Source organism: Phalacrocorax aristotelis, chromosome 7, assembly GCF_949628215.1.
Source record: "Phalacrocorax aristotelis chromosome 7, bGulAri2.1, whole genome shotgun sequence".
Classification (NCBI taxonomy): domain Eukaryota; kingdom Metazoa; phylum Chordata; class Aves; order Suliformes; family Phalacrocoracidae; genus Phalacrocorax; species Phalacrocorax aristotelis.
The window spans coordinates 48,197,624-48,214,868 of record NC_134282.1 but is presented as its reverse complement, the minus strand read 5'-3'; the positions used below and the strand labels follow the sequence as shown (position 1 = coordinate 48,214,868).

The window sequence follows — 17,245 nt, the reverse complement described above, 5'->3', positions numbered from 1 at the left end:
GGAATAAGTGCACAGCAGCAGGGGCTCATGAGCAGGGGGGGCCATTCAGCTCTGTCAAAGTAAACAGCCAAGGGAAAGCAGCCGGAGCATTCTTGACACTTTCAGAGATGGATCTCCTTTTTAAACCCATGGCCAGCAAGAAGGTGTCCAAAGCCAGAGAAAGAGGAGTTTAAACTGTATACAACTCAAATGTAGGCTCCTACAGCACCAAAAGCCTGGCCATATACAGGACTGGCAACAAGATTCATACACGGGTCTGGGACTCTGCAAACAGGGCACCATCGCCCTGGGTTCACTTCCAGCGGAGAAGAGGAGATGAAGCTCATATTCCTGGAAGATCCTTAACAGACAAAAAGTCCCTTCCTATGTACTAGCAAAGCACTGGAGAGGCAGGGTCCTAAGCCATCACACTGCAACACCTTCACTTCTCCACCTCCCCAAATCAACGCAAATTTGCTTGTTTATCTAATAAAATACTTCCTAACACTTTTACGCCTGCAGAGAAGGCTTTCTACTACAAACACAGATACTTAGCACAGCAGAAACTAATGCAAGCCTGACAAGAAAGCCTGTCATGTGAAGGACTTCACGTTATCTTAATTTATGATCAAGAGCTGAATTCAGGGCTAAGGGTTGTGTCCAAGTTATGCCACAGTGCAGATCAAGCAGAGGCCTGCGGAGCTGGCTGCAGAATCATCCCCAGCTGCCAGGCATGAACCAGGGCACAAGTGACACAGGCAGGACGCTCTAAAGCAGCATTAAGAAAAGCTCTGATGGAAGCTGAATTCAGTTTTCACGGTTGGAGGACAACGGTGATTATATAAAGGCTATGTTCTGGGAGAGGCGGTTTTCTGACAAGTCTTACCACTTTTCTCCTCATCTGCTCCAGCTCTGCTGATATCTCTCGTGCTCCACTCCCTACCCAGCAGCAAGGATGCCTGGCTACAGCAAATGGGAACTCAGCTTAGGGAGAAGTTAGAGGCATTTCTCATCAACCAGTACATGAAATGCTTTAATTTAGGAAGCCTTGGGAGGAAGGAAGCCATTTAAAAGGGAACTGACAAAATGGCCACATTGTATCATCAACCCACAGCACTTGGCAACAACTCATAAAGAAACACCAAATTACTGTAAGCATCTGCAGGTGGAATCAGGGTCTCTCTGGCACCTAACTAGCAGCACCCCAAGCTTGTCCCAAAGCCACGTGAGCTGCTTGCTTATCCCCATCTCACACGCCGCAGCCCACACAAGAGCTGTCCGTGTCATCCTCCTTATTTGCTAAGTAACACCCTCCTACAAAGCTGCTCGCGAACGACTCATTTCTCCTTCCACGTTGTCTCTGTGCAGAGCCAAGGGTACGAGCGGGAGCTGTGTGCCGCTGCTCCCAAACTTCCCGCTGCAGAACGGGGCGGGTTGGGAGGCGAGCGCAGGGGGTTCGTCGCGTAAACAGACAAGTCAGGGCTTGAAGGTGATCTTAAATGTATTCCCACCCGAGAACCTGGTTATTATCTGAACATTTACTGTGTGAAGAATGGGGGTGGAAGTCATAAAGGGCAGACCTGTGACATTTGCACGTTTAAGTTTGGCAGTCCTGAGCACAACACAAGCAATGCAACTTTTTATCCCGTACCATCGTATCATCCGCCCGTTTTGCCACTTCTCAAAGGTAGCAAGCCCCTTTCCTCCTGAACAGAAGGTGATTTACAAGGGTCTTTTAAAATAACACACACAAAATAGCATATAGGGAATAAAAAAATTCTTATAGAAAAATTAAATGGGAGATCTAGCTAGGACTTGCAGACTTGTCATAATCTCACTTGTCTCAGCGTGTTCCCTGTAAAATGGAGATATAGGGACATGTGCCACCAATGATGGGAGCTCTGTTCTTTGGGATTCACTATGAAGTGAGCTATCAAAAAGCAAACGAACAAAAGCATCTGCTGAGGCTGTACACGCAGATAGCTGAATTTCACCCCTGTGTCTGCAAGGATTGGCAATAACCCATGTCAGAGACAGGCACTGACAGGCTGATGGGGTCCTCTCACTGTAGGATCACTAGAACTTCAAAAATTCAATGCACACATGCAAGGAAACAGGAGTCACCACCTCTTCCACTTATCTAGCGGAGTCTGACATGAGCAAAAACACAATACAGGAGAGGTTCCCATGGAGGACCACTGCTCCTACAGCAGGAGCACACCAAATTCTGGGAGGAATCCAGAATTCAGACACTGCAGAGTTTTGCATTCTATGTTCAGTGCCAAGCCGAGGCATTCAGTAACCGATTGGTTAGTGCAGCCAACATAAGCGCTGTCTCTCTTCTCCCTATACTTTCCCAACCTCTGGTTTCTCTTAGCCCTGGTTTTGCAGGTGCACAACAGACCAGCCAGGGCAAGAGCTACACACGTGGCTGCAGAATTCCCACCACCAGCTGGAATCTGTCACCACCAGGTGCATTGCTCAAAGCCACGCTAATCTTCACTGGGAGATACACAGCAAGCAAAGGGAAATGAAAGCCAGATGCATGAACCAAGCAAGACAAAACCCCTATTATCTCAGCAAAGTGGCCCATGCAGCCCCTGAGTATGGGTTTCTCAAACTGGGAGATGACACTAGTGGACCTGTGATGGAGAACAGGGATGAGCCCAGTCCAGCTTCCATGGGGGAAACTGGAAAACTGGCACCAGCATCAGCTTGTCTGCAGGTTACGTTAACTGAGAGGGTTTGACTGGTAGAAGGATCATTCTTCATCCAGTCTCACTACCTGCTATGCTAAGTATTTTTTCTTCTTTAACCCAAGCCTATTAAAGTTTTCCTCACAGCTCCATGCCTATTTTATTCCCATTGCACATATCCTCTGCAGCCATTTCAGATCCCATGTTTTCATCTCCTTCTACAGTTCTTCCCTCATCCTTTGCAGATAGCTTCTACATGAAGTTCATTCTCTTCATACTCAGCTTCTCCCCGTTTCCTGCCTCCCCAAGGTACTAATTACAATACAGTTTATTAGCCAGGCATGTAACATTTAGATGCTAAATTGGGCTTGTTTTAAATGAAGCTACACACCACTGAAGCAGTCCACTGCAGTCAATAACAGGGAAGGAGATTTCTCAAAAGCACTTAAGTGGCTTTGGAACAAGAGTCCCATTTTCAAAGAGACACTTAGAGTAAGTCACTTCTGCCAATGAGAATATGGCTCAGAAAGCATTTTTGAAAAATAATACCTTCAGGCTCTTTTAAAATCCATCACTACCAAAGAGCAAGTAAAGCAGCAGTGAGTAGTCTTGTCCTGTGAAGGCTCAAAAAGAAGAGGGCTAGATGCTTCAACCCTGTGGTTTCAGGCAGGTGCAAAGGAAGCAGGGATACCATTCAGCTGGCAACAAGGCTGCATCATAGCCCAGTGTGAAGGGAGAAGCTTCACAGATCAACCACAGGTAGGATAACACAAAATTACCAGCCCACTAATTCGTTTAAATCAACTTCTTATGGTAGCTGATAGAGATCTGACCCAGGGTCCAAGCCAGGGTACCTCTTTAATTCCAGTTACTGTCATTGTAGCAGCTGAGTGCCCATCATCCCAGCCCAGAAGATGCCCATGAAGACAGACAATACCATAGCTAGCACATTTGCTGACAGAGAGAGAAAGCCGAAAGGCAGCCTGGGGAAGTCCACAACAAAGCCAGGAAATGAGCCCAAACATCCCTGGTCTGCATCTTCACCAGAAAATACAAATAGTTGCTGTTCCTCAGCCAACAAGCCAACAAGCATTATCCCATGGGCAAAGCTGTCCTCTCCCAAGTCTCCACACGTTGCCTTGTCCAAATGCGAACGAAAACAGATTTCTCTGGGCACGAACATTAGTCTTAACTGATGCAGGGAGTCAGTTTGGACATGACAGCTCTGGACAGCCAGATGTAAAGTAAGAGCCTGGCTTGAAAACATTACCCACATGTGGCAGGAATGTTCCTCTGTCCCTGCCAAGACGCCACCATCAACAGAATCTACCTAGCCAGTATTGGCTCAGAGGAAACAAGTTGCTGTTCCATCATTTAATCTTTCCCTTGCGCGAATGAGGGAGAAGGCAGGGAAATACACAGCGACACGGACTCCTGGAAACACTCCATGAACTTAATTTTTTGTGACGCAGTCTGGATACCAAGAGTTCTGAGTGTAATCAGGATGCTGAGAGTCAAATTGAAAGTGTCTGAATCCATACACTATGTACGATAAGGGGGCAAATAAAGGAGAAAGCAAAGGTTATTTTCATTTCAACTTGCATTTCCAGTGTAGCAAAGTTCCGTTCATCTCTTAAAGACCCCATACCTTGAAGGCTCAGTGCGATGCCTAACAGAAATCCATAACGTTTTGGTCAAATTCGACACTGGAGTAACCACTCCATTCATGCCAAAAGGCACTGTTGGCTAAACCAGAAGACCCCACTTTGCTGCAGGCTATTTGCAGAACGTTTTTGTTCATTTTGGCCACACACACCCCCAAAGAGTAATGCCATTTCAGAAAAAGTCATTTTGAAGATGGGGACACAGAAGTATTAAGCTGGGACATTACAGGAGAGCCTTGGAAAAAATTTCCAGTCAGGAGACCATAGAGCCTTGTACTGATTCCCAGACTCACTGTGGCTTCCACAAGAAAGAAATCCAATTAAATGAAGCCATATAATGACTATTTGCCGCAGCCCCACTTGAAGGGCTTTCTCCATATGTAAAAGACGCTCTACAAGAAGTTAAATTCTGCCTTCCTACCTCTGCCCCAGACTCTCCCCCTCTCGCTCCCTTGACTCAAAACCCCAACTATGCAGAGTCCTCAACTGGTTTAAAGCCCTGACGCTGAAGAAATAAAACTTTTGTGTCCTGGATGAAAACAAGCCAGTTTCGCCTGCCAGAACCCTCTGGTCTCAACAACATAGTGAAAGCCGAGAGAACTTTGCATCCAGATTTACCTCCAAGTTGTTACCCTGCTACCCAATTGCTCACTGGATACCTGCCCACTGAATACCAAAGATGCAGCTTATTAATGTGGGAGCATTTTGAAAACTCAGATAATGACAAGGCTCCCCAGGCACTGTACGGAGATATACTTCAAGAGTTTGCAATTTGAAAATGGCCCAGAACTGATTCTAGAGGCTGCATCCAACATTTCCCAAGAGTCATTATAAACAACTACAGTAATTCATTAGGGATCTATTTAAATAAGAAGGCAAAATAAAAATTCTGGCAAAAAGCTTGCCCAGCATTGAATTAAGCTGAATGATTCAAATCAATAAATGCCATCTCAGCTATGAGAGGCTACACCATAAGCCCCAAATGCTTCCACAAGACACAGAAGAAATTTGAAACTTCTGCCTTCTCGGTAGGAGCTAGCACTCAGATTAAGAGCAACACAGCAGCCTTGATGCATCCTAATCCACAGAAAACACTGGACTTCTGTACAGGGCCAGCATTTGAGAAAGCTTGTACAGTTCAGCCAAATGACACAGCAAACCCACAAAGCTGTGCCTCTAGCACATGGTTTGCTAGTGTGGCTTAACTTCAATAGCCATCAAATAAGTCCCAAGCTGTTTTTGGAATCTGTTCACTCACAGAAATTTGTCAATGCAGAAGTGGCCTCAATTGAGCAAATAAACTCTTGGAAGCGAATGGTTTAACTAGCTCCATGGAATACTTGAAATCTTCCCTTTGCAGCCTTTGCTCTTGAGTTCGTCAAAGTTGGTAGGTCTGAATCCCAAAGACTATGGGAAACCTTTACGGTAATCCCAAGCCAGATCCCTTGATATACAATTTTTTAATAGTATTAAACGTCACAGATTATAGCAAGGGAAGAAACAGAAAACAAAACCCAACCTAGACTAGCTTCATAACACTGTGACCCAAGGGCTCAAGGTAGCCACGTGGTTTTTGATACCGCCTTTCGATGACAGAAACACAAACTTGGAGCCAAAGTACACCTCTTTGGACCGAAGCTGGAGGACACGAGACATGGCAGGTTCCTGTAGGAACACAGTCGGAGCTCAGCGGGAGTTCATTGTGCTGAGCACCTCAGATGAGACTGACTAAAGGATCACCCGAACCAGCTGATATTACAAAACTAACATCACTGCTCTTCACAAACAAGCACCCCTAGACAAGGCATCCCTTCAGCTAAAGCTCCTGTCCCTCAGCCAGCAGCTGTGCTGACTTCAGACATAAGGACCTGCATTATAACTAGCCATAGGCAGCAGGAAACAAAGTATGCATCTCATGTAGAGGCTGAAAGGCCCATTGTAATTAACCGCTCTCAGCCCTGTACATCGAACAAGGCAAAAACAAAAACCACAGTTTTCTTTTGCTGGTAAACCCTAAAAATGCTGCCCACTATTTCTCATAAAGGGCTTATACGCCCAATGCTTTCTCTGCCCGTCACAGGAACCGCAGCACTTGGCATAGGCTATGGGGAAGGTTAATTCCCACAATAATCAAATTTTACAGACAACACCTGCAGGACAGAAGGAATATCATTGTGTTTTAGGCACACAGACACATGTTTCTCCCTGGGCCGAACCTGCTTGCTGCCCAGTGGCACACCACAAAAACCAGTGACTGACCACCAAGCGCAGACAGGATCCAAGCACAGGGAAAACCATTTATCCAGTGCCAGCCAACATTTCTGCAAAGAGCACGTCGGTGCTCAAACATGATTAACAGTTTACTTTAGCTCATGGGCGAGGGCGGATGCTCTCCCAGCAGAATGTGGTGAGCATCCGATGGAGACATGCTCCTGGTGAGCCTGGGAAGAAGGGGTGGGATGGGGGAAGGTGGTGTTTTAATTTTTGTCTTTGTTTTAAACATCCAAATCTATTTTAATTGGTGATAAAAACTCATTTTCCCCAGGTCAAGTCTGTTTTGCCCCTGACAGTAATTGCTAGTCTTTATCTCAACCCACAATCATTTTTTCACCTCATTTTCTGCCCCCGCCCTGTTGAGCAATGAGAGAGTGTCTGGGTGGGTATCTGGCTCTAGTCCAAGGTTAACCCACCACAATACCTCACCAAGCAAGGTGGATACTCTTTTAAAGAGAAAAATTAAAGCTTTAAGAACAACTTGGCGAAAACAGATTTAGTAAACTATGACAATTACAGCTCTTCCTGCAGCTCAGAGGAATGGTGAGAAGCAAGCCATAGGACTGAGAAGCTGGAAACCTAAACTCAAGTTTTTCCCCTTTAAAAATCAAGACCTAGTTACATATTGTTATTTTTCTGTTGTTTCCCAGTTACAGGAAAGAAAGGATCAACCCCTAATTTGGCATCTCAATACATCATGCAACACTCAAACTGTGTCAGGATGAGAAGTAAGCATGTTTCCAGCAGATGAAAGTCATTAGCATGGCACAACAAACAGCAGGACACCACTGGGGCATTTCTCCTTCATATTTTTCAAAATAATCTTCCTTTAGTCAGTACTTCTAGCTTCTGTTTTGGAAGCTTCAAATGTTGCCCCTCTTCTCGCTTGACATTTCTCAGTATAGACATGTGTATGTGTACATACAGGTCTGGTATTATTCAGAGGTGCAGGGGACTTGTCCTGCTACTGCATCAAGCAAGGCACCTGCCAGTCCTCCTGCAGCCCTTCAGAGATTCCCTTCAAGCCAAAGGGTGAGGCTTGGCCCACACTCCAGCATCATAAGGCTCCCAAGCAACTCTCTGGTCTACTGCTAACGATGTGCCACCCTAAGTCTGCACAAAGCTGTGGAGACAAGTAGAAAGAGGCAGCAGCTATTTCACATCCTCCTTTTCAGAAATAAAAAGCAAGAAGCCCAAAACAACCTTTTTGCAGCTCTTCCTGTTGAAGTTCTACCGGAGCAAACAAAGACCATTCACTGTTTAACATGACGGATTGCGATCCTGTGAAGTTATGGTATTTTCTCACTCCCTGTTATCGCTTTGGAGAACTAAAGGGATGAAACAAATCTGAAACTATAGAAACTCTGTCCTGATATGGCAAACATACCCGTCACTGCGTTTGAATGTAGGTGCTCCCTGCCAGCTGAGAGCATGCAAAGCTCCGCCTAATAGGGGTTCTAAGCAGACTCCAGAAAAAATACTTACTTTTTGCCTACATAAATTTATTGATTAATTCACCTGTTTTAGGAACATAGAGGCATCACTACTTGGCACCTTGACTGTAAAGCAATTCCCCATCATTTCATTAGATTCTTCAGGCATTAAGTGGTTAAGTATCACCTTAAAATACACATATGCAATACACACTTCAAGGTTGTTTCTTAGATATTGACCCCAAACCAACGCTGATTTCAATTCAGCCAAAAATCTAACTTTTAGCAGGAAAAGAAAATATAGATTTTTAAAAAGTGAAAAGTGAAACATTTTCACACCCACACCACACAACTCTTCCCAAACAGACAAGCTTTCTTTCAGTTGCTTTATGATAGAGTTTGTAGTTGCCTTGTTATTAGGGGTGGGGGGGGGGGGAAGCCAAACTAGAGAAAATGTTGGATTCAGATGCAAACATCAAAGCACCAAAAAGAAAACTTGAAAGCAAATCTGACATAGTTGCTTCAGAAACCATAATGCTGGGTGAGTCACGAAGACCTCAATACAACTGAATTATCCAGGTTCCTTCAAAAACTTCACTGTCATTTTATGGATCACCATAAAACCAAATTTTAAGTCTTTTTCCACTTTCAGTAAACTTAAGGCATTATGAATTATACAGGTGAACAGCATAGTAAGTGTTTTAAAAGGACATTTAAACATTAAAAATAAGACACTTCCAGCAATCCTTGCCCAGGAAACAGGTCATTATGTAGCATGGAAAAACAACTTCTGTGCTCCCACACCTGCCCTAACAGTAACGTACCTAAAAGTCACTGGGCCAGCAAACATGCAGAAATCATCCATGCAATAGCTGCAGACATGAAAAAGATAAAAGATGCTCAAAAAATACAGGGAAATCAGCTGGCTGCTTGGTGAGGAGAAAGGATACTACGAAGGGAGAGCCAATAGAGAGGAAAAACAAAAATCACACCAAAGCACATTGCTTTCTTCTTGAACCACAGGAAATATATAACAATGACGATAAACATTTAAGCAAACATGAAATAAAAATTTTGCTTTTATGCTGCAAGTAGTCATCTACAATTGAGTGCATTCGGCCACTGCTGCAATACGAGCCCCCATAAAAGATCTGCAACTTCAGCGCAACAGGCACTGTGCAACAGCAGAAGGAGGGAGCCTGCCTCCCTCGCTTCAGTAAGGAATATTTAGGTATCAAAATGCAGAAGCACATCATGTTCAGAATAAGGCTGGCAAAGAGAAAGTTGCTAACTGGAGAGCTTAAGAAATCTGATTTTAGTTCTGAGGTCTTTCCTAGGTTTGCCAAGTGAGGAGGGCAGTTCCGCTCACACCTGTGCTGTAGGTCTTCATCGCTACACGATTACAACTGCATCCCCCACTTAGAATCTGGGAAAAAGGAACAGTTCCCTTGCTCCACACTTTGATCCATCCACTCAGACTGAAACATCTTGGATACAGGGACCATCTCTCTAAACACTACAGACTGCTTCCCACACAGGGCAGAGTCCTCCCAACACTGATGGGAAGAAGTGCCAGACACTCCGGGAACTCCCTAAACGGCTTGCTATCGCTATTGATTTTATGGATACTGTATGAAGCGTGGCAGTGTGAAATCTCTACTTAGCAGTGCAGGCAATGCTATTTGCATTGCAGTATGTATCTACGACGAGGCAGAGAGTCTAGCGATCGCTCCAAGGTGACCTGGAGACGGGGCTCTTGGGGTTCTAGTCCTGGTTTTGCTGCAGTGTTATAATGAAACCTTGTAAATCAAAATCAGTGGCCCATTTTTCTATGCAATAGGAAAAATTAATTCTTCCAAACTTCACTGGAGCACTTAAAGGAGTTACTCCACAAAGTATTATCATGTGTTTATTTAAACTTCCTCGGATGATGCTTAAAATATATCACTTTGCAGCTTCACCTGGTGCTGATCAGAAGGCAAAACTACACTAATTTGTCCAAGCTGCCGCCTCACCCACTAAATAGTATGCCATTGTTTAATCTTGCTACCATGAAGGAATAACTAGAGACTAAGGAGTATGCAAGTAAGGAAACATTTTAGGTTATTATACACAGAGGACAAATTCTTCTTGATGAATTGCAGAATAACTCTTTTGAAGCAATAAATTTGAACTGCCGTAGCAGAACAGAAGCTGGGTTTTGGTCCTTTACAATATCCTGAAAGTCAAGGAAAAGAAAGTCCATGCAACCTGAGAGACACCCCTTTCTGGGAACCAGGGAATAAAAGCTCTCCCTTGCAGAGAGGGGAGAGTTCAGCTGAGCCCTCTCTGGGACAGGGGCTATATTACGATCTAGAGAGTCACGCTGCATAAAGTTACTGAGCAAGAACAACGCAGACCTTCAGACCAATGAATTCTCTGATCTAATTCAAGATCCCTTTAAACCTCAGCTGCATTAATACTACAGGCCATTAAAGCTCAGAGAGCTAGTTGTCACATAGGCACACAGCAAATGCTAAAGGGATTTTGGAAATGAAGGCTGGCCAAAAGAAATTAGATTGGTTTTATGATGGACCATAACATTTCTAACAGGCTGCTCTTTCTCTGAGGGCTTACAAATATCGCTTGGCCCTTACAGAGAAAAGGAAGAACTGCCAAACTTTCTGCTAAAAATAATTTTAAAATTAAACACTAAAAACTATTAGTCCACACTCTCACACATCAAGTGGATTTTGCCTTTAAATGCATTTAACCAAGAAGGCACCAAACTAAGTTTGGACTTACTCTGCAAATGGCACACAGTATATAATGTTAGAGATAAACACATTATTATCTCTACATCATTTCCTCTATTAGTAGTAGATGAAAGAAAATTTTAAACCAAAGTATAAATGCCAGTTACTCACAAGCCTTCCTGGAACTCAAAAATCCAACCTACACCTGGATTAGAATTTGTTTGTACTAATTTAGATAAGTTTTTACGTTGATGAGTCAATGCCACCTCCCAACCCAAGCCCCACAAGAGTCTGAAGGCATCAGAACCCAGAGCTGGATCTGGTTTCTCCTCTACCCTGCAGTCAGAGACTCAAAAAACATCAAAAGCCTTCTTAGAGAAGAAATATGAATGTAGTCAAAAGAGCTAGTTTAGAATAACTTTCTGTGCAACTCAGCTGCAAAACAGACAATATTCTCTAATGGGAAAGGCATACTAGAAACAACTTTCCAGAAATAACATTGCCAGCAAAGATATATTAAGGGAAAATGAACTGTAAGCAATAACCAGCCAATGCTTGGCAATCTTCGTCCCCGCTAAAACATTTATTTTCACTCCATGGTTTTTTTTTTCCCCCCTTAAATACCCCAGTGACAAATAAATTATGAGCATTACAGCTAATTTATTACTCAGCACCGCTGAGGATGGAAAGAAGAAAAAAAAATAGGACAGCAGTATTTTAAAGCTGATTCTTACTCTAGGAAAATAAATACTTTAATAAAAACAATAATAAAATCAATGGGAAAAACTGCTCTTGCGGTTAACTCATCGGACTGAAGCACCTGAAACTGGAATTCCTTGCTCTGGCAGTCTCTTCTCTGCCCGTGCCTAAGGCTGTTAGCCAAGCGAAAGCTTTATCAATAGCTTCAGCAACAGAATCAAGCTCTTAATCTCTGCCTCAGTTTCTCCACCTGCAACACTTCTCCCACCCAGCCTACTCAGACTGCAAATACTCAGGGCAAATTCTGCTGTACAGCACCACGCGCAACAGGGAGCTTGGAAGCACTGCAGTACTCCTACATTAAAATTATCTTTAATGACATCCTCCATGCAGACCTGTCCGCTGATTTCAAGGAGGGGTTTGACCGGGTCTCTACAGCAGGAGACAACCGCTTTCTGTAACAGGAACACAGTACCCTGTGTGTCAGATTTAATACAGGAGGGGAAGGGGCTGCGCACCAAAGCGACTTAAAAATCCAAAAGCCAAATTCTGCTCTTAGTCCCCCAGTTCCCTTGTTCCAGCAAGAACCCTTTGATGATTAACTTCTTTATTTATCTTTGATACTTTTTTTTCCTGAATGCAGAATTTTAAAGTTTTCATTAATATCCCAAACCGCAGTAGCAATAAAAGTGAACAGAGGGAGCCTGTCTCAGAGACCACATACACACACACCATCCCACCTGGACTCACGTGGGACTATTTTTACTGCAGATACGTTAAGAGGGCTATTGCAAGCTGCAGTCAAACACTGCTGCACAGGCAAAGCTCTAGCCTGGAAGTTAAGCGTGGCTCAAAAGTTTTCATTCAGCAAAACAAGAAACAATTTGGCATTCATTCCCACGCAAACACCAAAGCACCCTCCTTGGGAGGGACCAATTATTTTCCTTTCCATCTCATGCTCAGGCCAGTCATCCTCCATCACTTGATAAAACACATGAATAGCTGCATTCAAAGCTGCAGCAAACACAGACATCTCAGAAAAGGTCTGTAAAAACATCTATCCGGAGCACAACAAATAACTGCTTCTCAACGCGCTTCCCATATGCATGCCCTTTATTTAAAGAAGCCCATGACTTTGGCAGATGTTGGGTGCTTGCAACTAGGTCAGTTTGAACCTGAGTGAGCTGAGGCTAAAGGCTAGGGAGAGAAAATTAAATTGCGCTCCTGCTCCACAAACTGTGGCTGTCAAACCAGGCTCTTCGCCTTCTGCTAAAGGAATGATTTCACCACTGGCTAGGCAAAAGGTTTGACTGGCAGGGTGATGAAATGCCTCGGCGATAAACTGTCAGGAGCACTTGGAATGTTATTACCAGCTAAAATATTCCAAAATATAACGCACATAGCAATTCAGGGGTAGGGGGGACAGGGAGGGAAGTGTTGCCAAGGTATGTGAATCAGCCTTATCGAAATCCACATCGCTGCACAGCCGGCATGACTGATCACACTGCTGCATTCGCCTGAAAGGCACAAGGCTCCGGCTGGAAAACGGAGGCTCCAGCCTCTCCCTCCTGGTGCCATCTGCACCAGTAATGCTCGGCCCTTTAATCCACGGACCTAGGCTGCAGGAGAGCAACCGGGGGTGGAAATCATCTGGGCTTTTAAAAGTTGCTGCAAAAACCCTGAGTAACTTCTGCAGCAGGAATCCCTGCAGACTACAAGCAGCGTTTTCCCCCCGCTGCCACTGCAGTTGCTGGGAAATTCGAGTTTCCAAAAGCACGCAGGAGTAATTAGATGAAGCCAAATAAATGCATACACAAAACCTCACAAGAATATGCAAATAATAGGGTGTATTCAGCAGCCCCAGAAATTAAGGCAGCAGCACAGGCTTGCATTTGCATAAACTATGCAGGATATGGCACCAAGTCATTTTGGAACATGTGCATTTCGCAAACAGCAAGCGCAGTAATTGACAAATACTTTGGAACTTGACATTGATCAAATGCTACAACTAAAACTTCACGTGAAGAACCTCAGAGACACTGTACTAATTAACCATAGACATCCACTATTGGCATCCTGGGGTATTTTCACTGCTGAGTTCTGTGGGAAAAGAATTGGACTTTATAGATTTTTATCAGCATTTATTATTTATAAAGCCCTATTGGCAAGCACAATGTTTTATGAACAAATAAAAGTGAATGATCTTTGCTTCAAAACCACATAATGAATGAATATCTACTTTGTACATACATTCAAGTGGGCGCTGCTGGTTTATTGTGCAGAGAACACAGAAAAAAGTTTTTACACCTCTAAGAAGAAATAACAATACCCACTTCCAAACGTACTGACATGAAAGCCAAGCCCAATCAAAACTGAGCTCTTCAACCACTCCTATGAAGCCAAGCCCTCGCCTCGTTTTCTTAACAAGCTGAGTTTTTGCCCTCACAATCTCCTTGCGCAGAACAAGGCAGATAAAAACCGAGGAAACCAACTTGTCGCCGTATAAGGCAAAAAAAGGTTTCTCTTCCTGAGTTACAAGTAACTAGGGAAAGTCACACAGTGGCCGAGCAAAGCAGAAGCATAAATACAGTACTTGCTCACTGCCGACAGGCTAAAATTAGTAGTTTATTCAACTGCCCAGAACCACACACTGTGTCTGTCCTCCGCAGCATCTCCCTATTTGTCTGTCTTCCGTTTACTCTCTGCTTTGTCTCTCCCACTAATTTGTCCTTCGGGGAGCAGCCGACACGCCACCGCCGAGCCCCACAGCCCCCATTCATCCCAGGAGCCTGAGTAAATGAATATCCACTTGCAGTTACACCTGGGCAACTCTACGGAGTCTCCACTGATTTCATCCCCAAGACAGCACCTGAGAACAGCACTTGGCCCCACAGGACACTTGGTCTGCAAAAATGATTAGGTCCTCCACACTTTCCACCAAACATCTTTCCTGCTCTCACTCCCCCGTGACACCTGTAAGTACGGCGCCATCCAGATTCCCTTTAAGCACAGATTTACCCTCCAAAGCTAATTCCACATTTGCATCTGTTCATTGTACGAAAAGCTGTGTGGTATTTGCAGTGATGGAAGATAAATTATACAGGGAACAGAGGAACACTTGCACAGTGCAGCTGGGCCACTACTTATGCATGCTGGGGATTGTTTTTGAGTTTAGTTTTCTTTTCCGCCCCCCCCCCCCCCACTGACCAGTTGTCTGTTGCTGTCTGTGGATCCGGCTGGCCACGGGGGCCTGAAGTCATGCTGGTCAGGATAGGGTCCTGGAGAACTGCAGAGGGCAGGGACAGCAGCACCTCAGTAGAGGTAACCCCTCAGAGGCGGGAGGTAGGACCCCAGGAACCACAACAGCAACGGTGTTTGCCAGCCAGTGGGGTTGGGGTGTGCGAGAGGGAGCGAGTGTGCTACTCTGATGCAAAGCACCCCACAAGAGTTGGGGAAAATGGAAGAAGAAATGCTAAACTGGTGAGGAGAGCACAATGCAAAGGAGTTTGAGGAAAATGCCATGCTGGGGACTATTACTGCTGATCCTAAGCTCAGACACTGTAGCAAAGTGTGCAAATACATAGTTCTCTAGCAGATCTATACATTTCCAGCATACTGGTGCCCACTGAGTGACATCACCTCAGTGAGCTCTTCCTTGGCCATCACTTCGACGAAGGCTTGGGCCACACTCATTCATGCTGACAGCTCATTTTGGAAGTAGCTTATCGGAAACGATATATTTCCTTACTAAGGTGTTACTCACATAAGAGACGCATATCCCTGTCTGGCTCCTACAAATTAACCGATATCCACCTATACTCACGTAGTGCATAGAATTACTGAATTTACCTCAACAGATGTGATGTAGTTTCCTTTGGAATTACAAATACATTCCACGCTAAACTTGCATGTTTTATTATATGGAGATGACTGCTAATTTCCATTTCATATTAATAGGGAATATTAACCATGGTTAGTTTAGCCACATACCCTGAAAAATTATAGATTGCGTTCAGTACAAATTTGCATAAGTAGTTTGAGCATGTGAGAGAGGAGCAGCGGTAAATACTGAACGCGAGTACAGAATGCTGAAATCTTACACTTACAGTATAATGTATTACGTGTATGGCCTCAAAAAGCCTCAGAGATTATGAATACATTTCTTTTCCATGGAAACTATAATTCTCAAATCCAGCAAGCTATTTTGAGAAATGTAAATCAACTATACGCTTACATCTGCTGGAAGAAGAACACTTCGTTTTCACAGGCTGCCTCTCTCGGTGTATACTCAAAGGCACAAGCACAGCCGTATGGACATCCTTCCAACTCTTCTACTACAGTTCTGCCTCTGACACCAGATCTCACTATGCAAATTCAGCGCGAAGTCTTATTTTGACTGTTCTCTACCTAACGCCAAGCCTCACGGAGCTGCTGCGCTTAACGCCGCTGCATCGCTCCGAGAGGACAAGGAAGATGAGTAACGCGGGAGGCGCGGAGTAAATGCCCCACAAGATTTTTCTCGGTATTTATTCAGCACAGGCTAAAAGGCTGCCATCTGACCCGAGCTACCGGCCAGCTCGGAGCCCCGCGGCAGTGACAAGCCGGCCCGGCGGCAGAGCCGTGCGGCGGGGCTTTCGGGGGACCGGCCGCCCAAGTTACCGCCAGGCAGGCGGGCGGGGGGGGGGGGGATCCCCTCCGTGCTGCTGAGTCATTTAAGCCGCCGGGCTGTTGTCAAACCCACCCGGGGGGCGGTGGGGGGGGCTGCCCCCGAGCTGCCCCGGCTGCGAGGAAACTTCCCCTCCACTTGTGCCGGCGCATCCCGCCCCGCGGCGCGGCCCCCTCCGGCAGCGGGGCCGCCTCGGCCCCGGGGGGGCTCCGCCGCCGCCGCCCCCCACTCACCAGGTAGGCTCCCACCGTGCCCTGGGCCAGCATCAGGGCGCACTCGGACACCAGGAAGAGCTGGATGCTGGAGAAGCAGGAGACCTTCCTCCGCCGCCTCCGCTGCCGCGGCGCGCCGGCCCCCGGGAGCTCGCCGCCGCCGCCGCCCGCCGAGCCCCGCTTCCCCGGCATCCTCCCGGGCACAGCCGCCGCCGCGGGATGGCGGGCCCCGCGGCTGCTCCGCGCCTTCCTCCTCCTCCTCCTCCTCCTCGGGGTGCCAATCACAGCGGCAGCCCGCGGCGGCTGCCTCTCCGCCCGCGGGCTGCTGCCATGGCCAGCTCGCCGCCGCCTCCCTCCTCCTCCTCGTCCTCCTCCTCCTCCTCGCCTCTCTCCTCCCCTCGCCCTGCCGCGCTCCCTCTCTCCGCCGGCCCCGCGCAGGCCGGATCCGCGCCCCCGCCGGCGAGGGGCGGGGGAAAGCGCGGGGCTGGCGCCGGCGGAGGCTGCGGGGGGGGCGGCCCCGTCCCGGGGTCCGGAGGGGCCGGCCGCCGCCGCACCCCTCAGCTGCGCCCCCCCCGCCGGCTCCGCCCGGTGCGGGGCAGGAGCCCGCAAGCAGAGGGAGCAGGGAAGGTTCCCGCACGGTGGGGCTGGAAGTTTCTCACGCAGGGTGAGGGTGAGATGCCCCCAGATAGGCCCGTCCCCCAGCTCGGGCGCCCTAATTTCATGCTCCTGCAAACGCTCCTTTCAAAAGGGCAAAGGGAGGACGTATAAAAATTGCATGTTCAAAAAATTAAACGGCAGGAGGTGTCGTGAGTTGCGGCGCGGCTGCCACGTGGGCGAGCCTTTGCTCCCAGGCCCGTGCTCCGTGTCCCCAGGCGCGGGTCTTTCCA

General features: G+C 46.5%; 1 protein-coding gene across 1 annotated transcript in view; it reads right to left on the bottom strand.

Moving 5' to 3' along the window:
• Nucleotides 1-16,623, bottom strand: part of SLCO3A1 (solute carrier organic anion transporter family member 3A1) — a 149,566-nt gene extending 132,943 nt beyond the window's left edge. Inside the window, exon 1 of the mRNA XM_075100617.1 lies at nucleotides 16,380-16,623. Coding sequence (XP_074956718.1) covers nucleotides 16,380-16,550 — 171 coding nt within the window. The 5' untranslated portion in view covers nucleotides 16,551-16,623. The remainder of the gene's footprint in view (nucleotides 1-16,379) is intronic.
• Nucleotides 16,624-17,245: the final 622 nt, after the last annotated feature.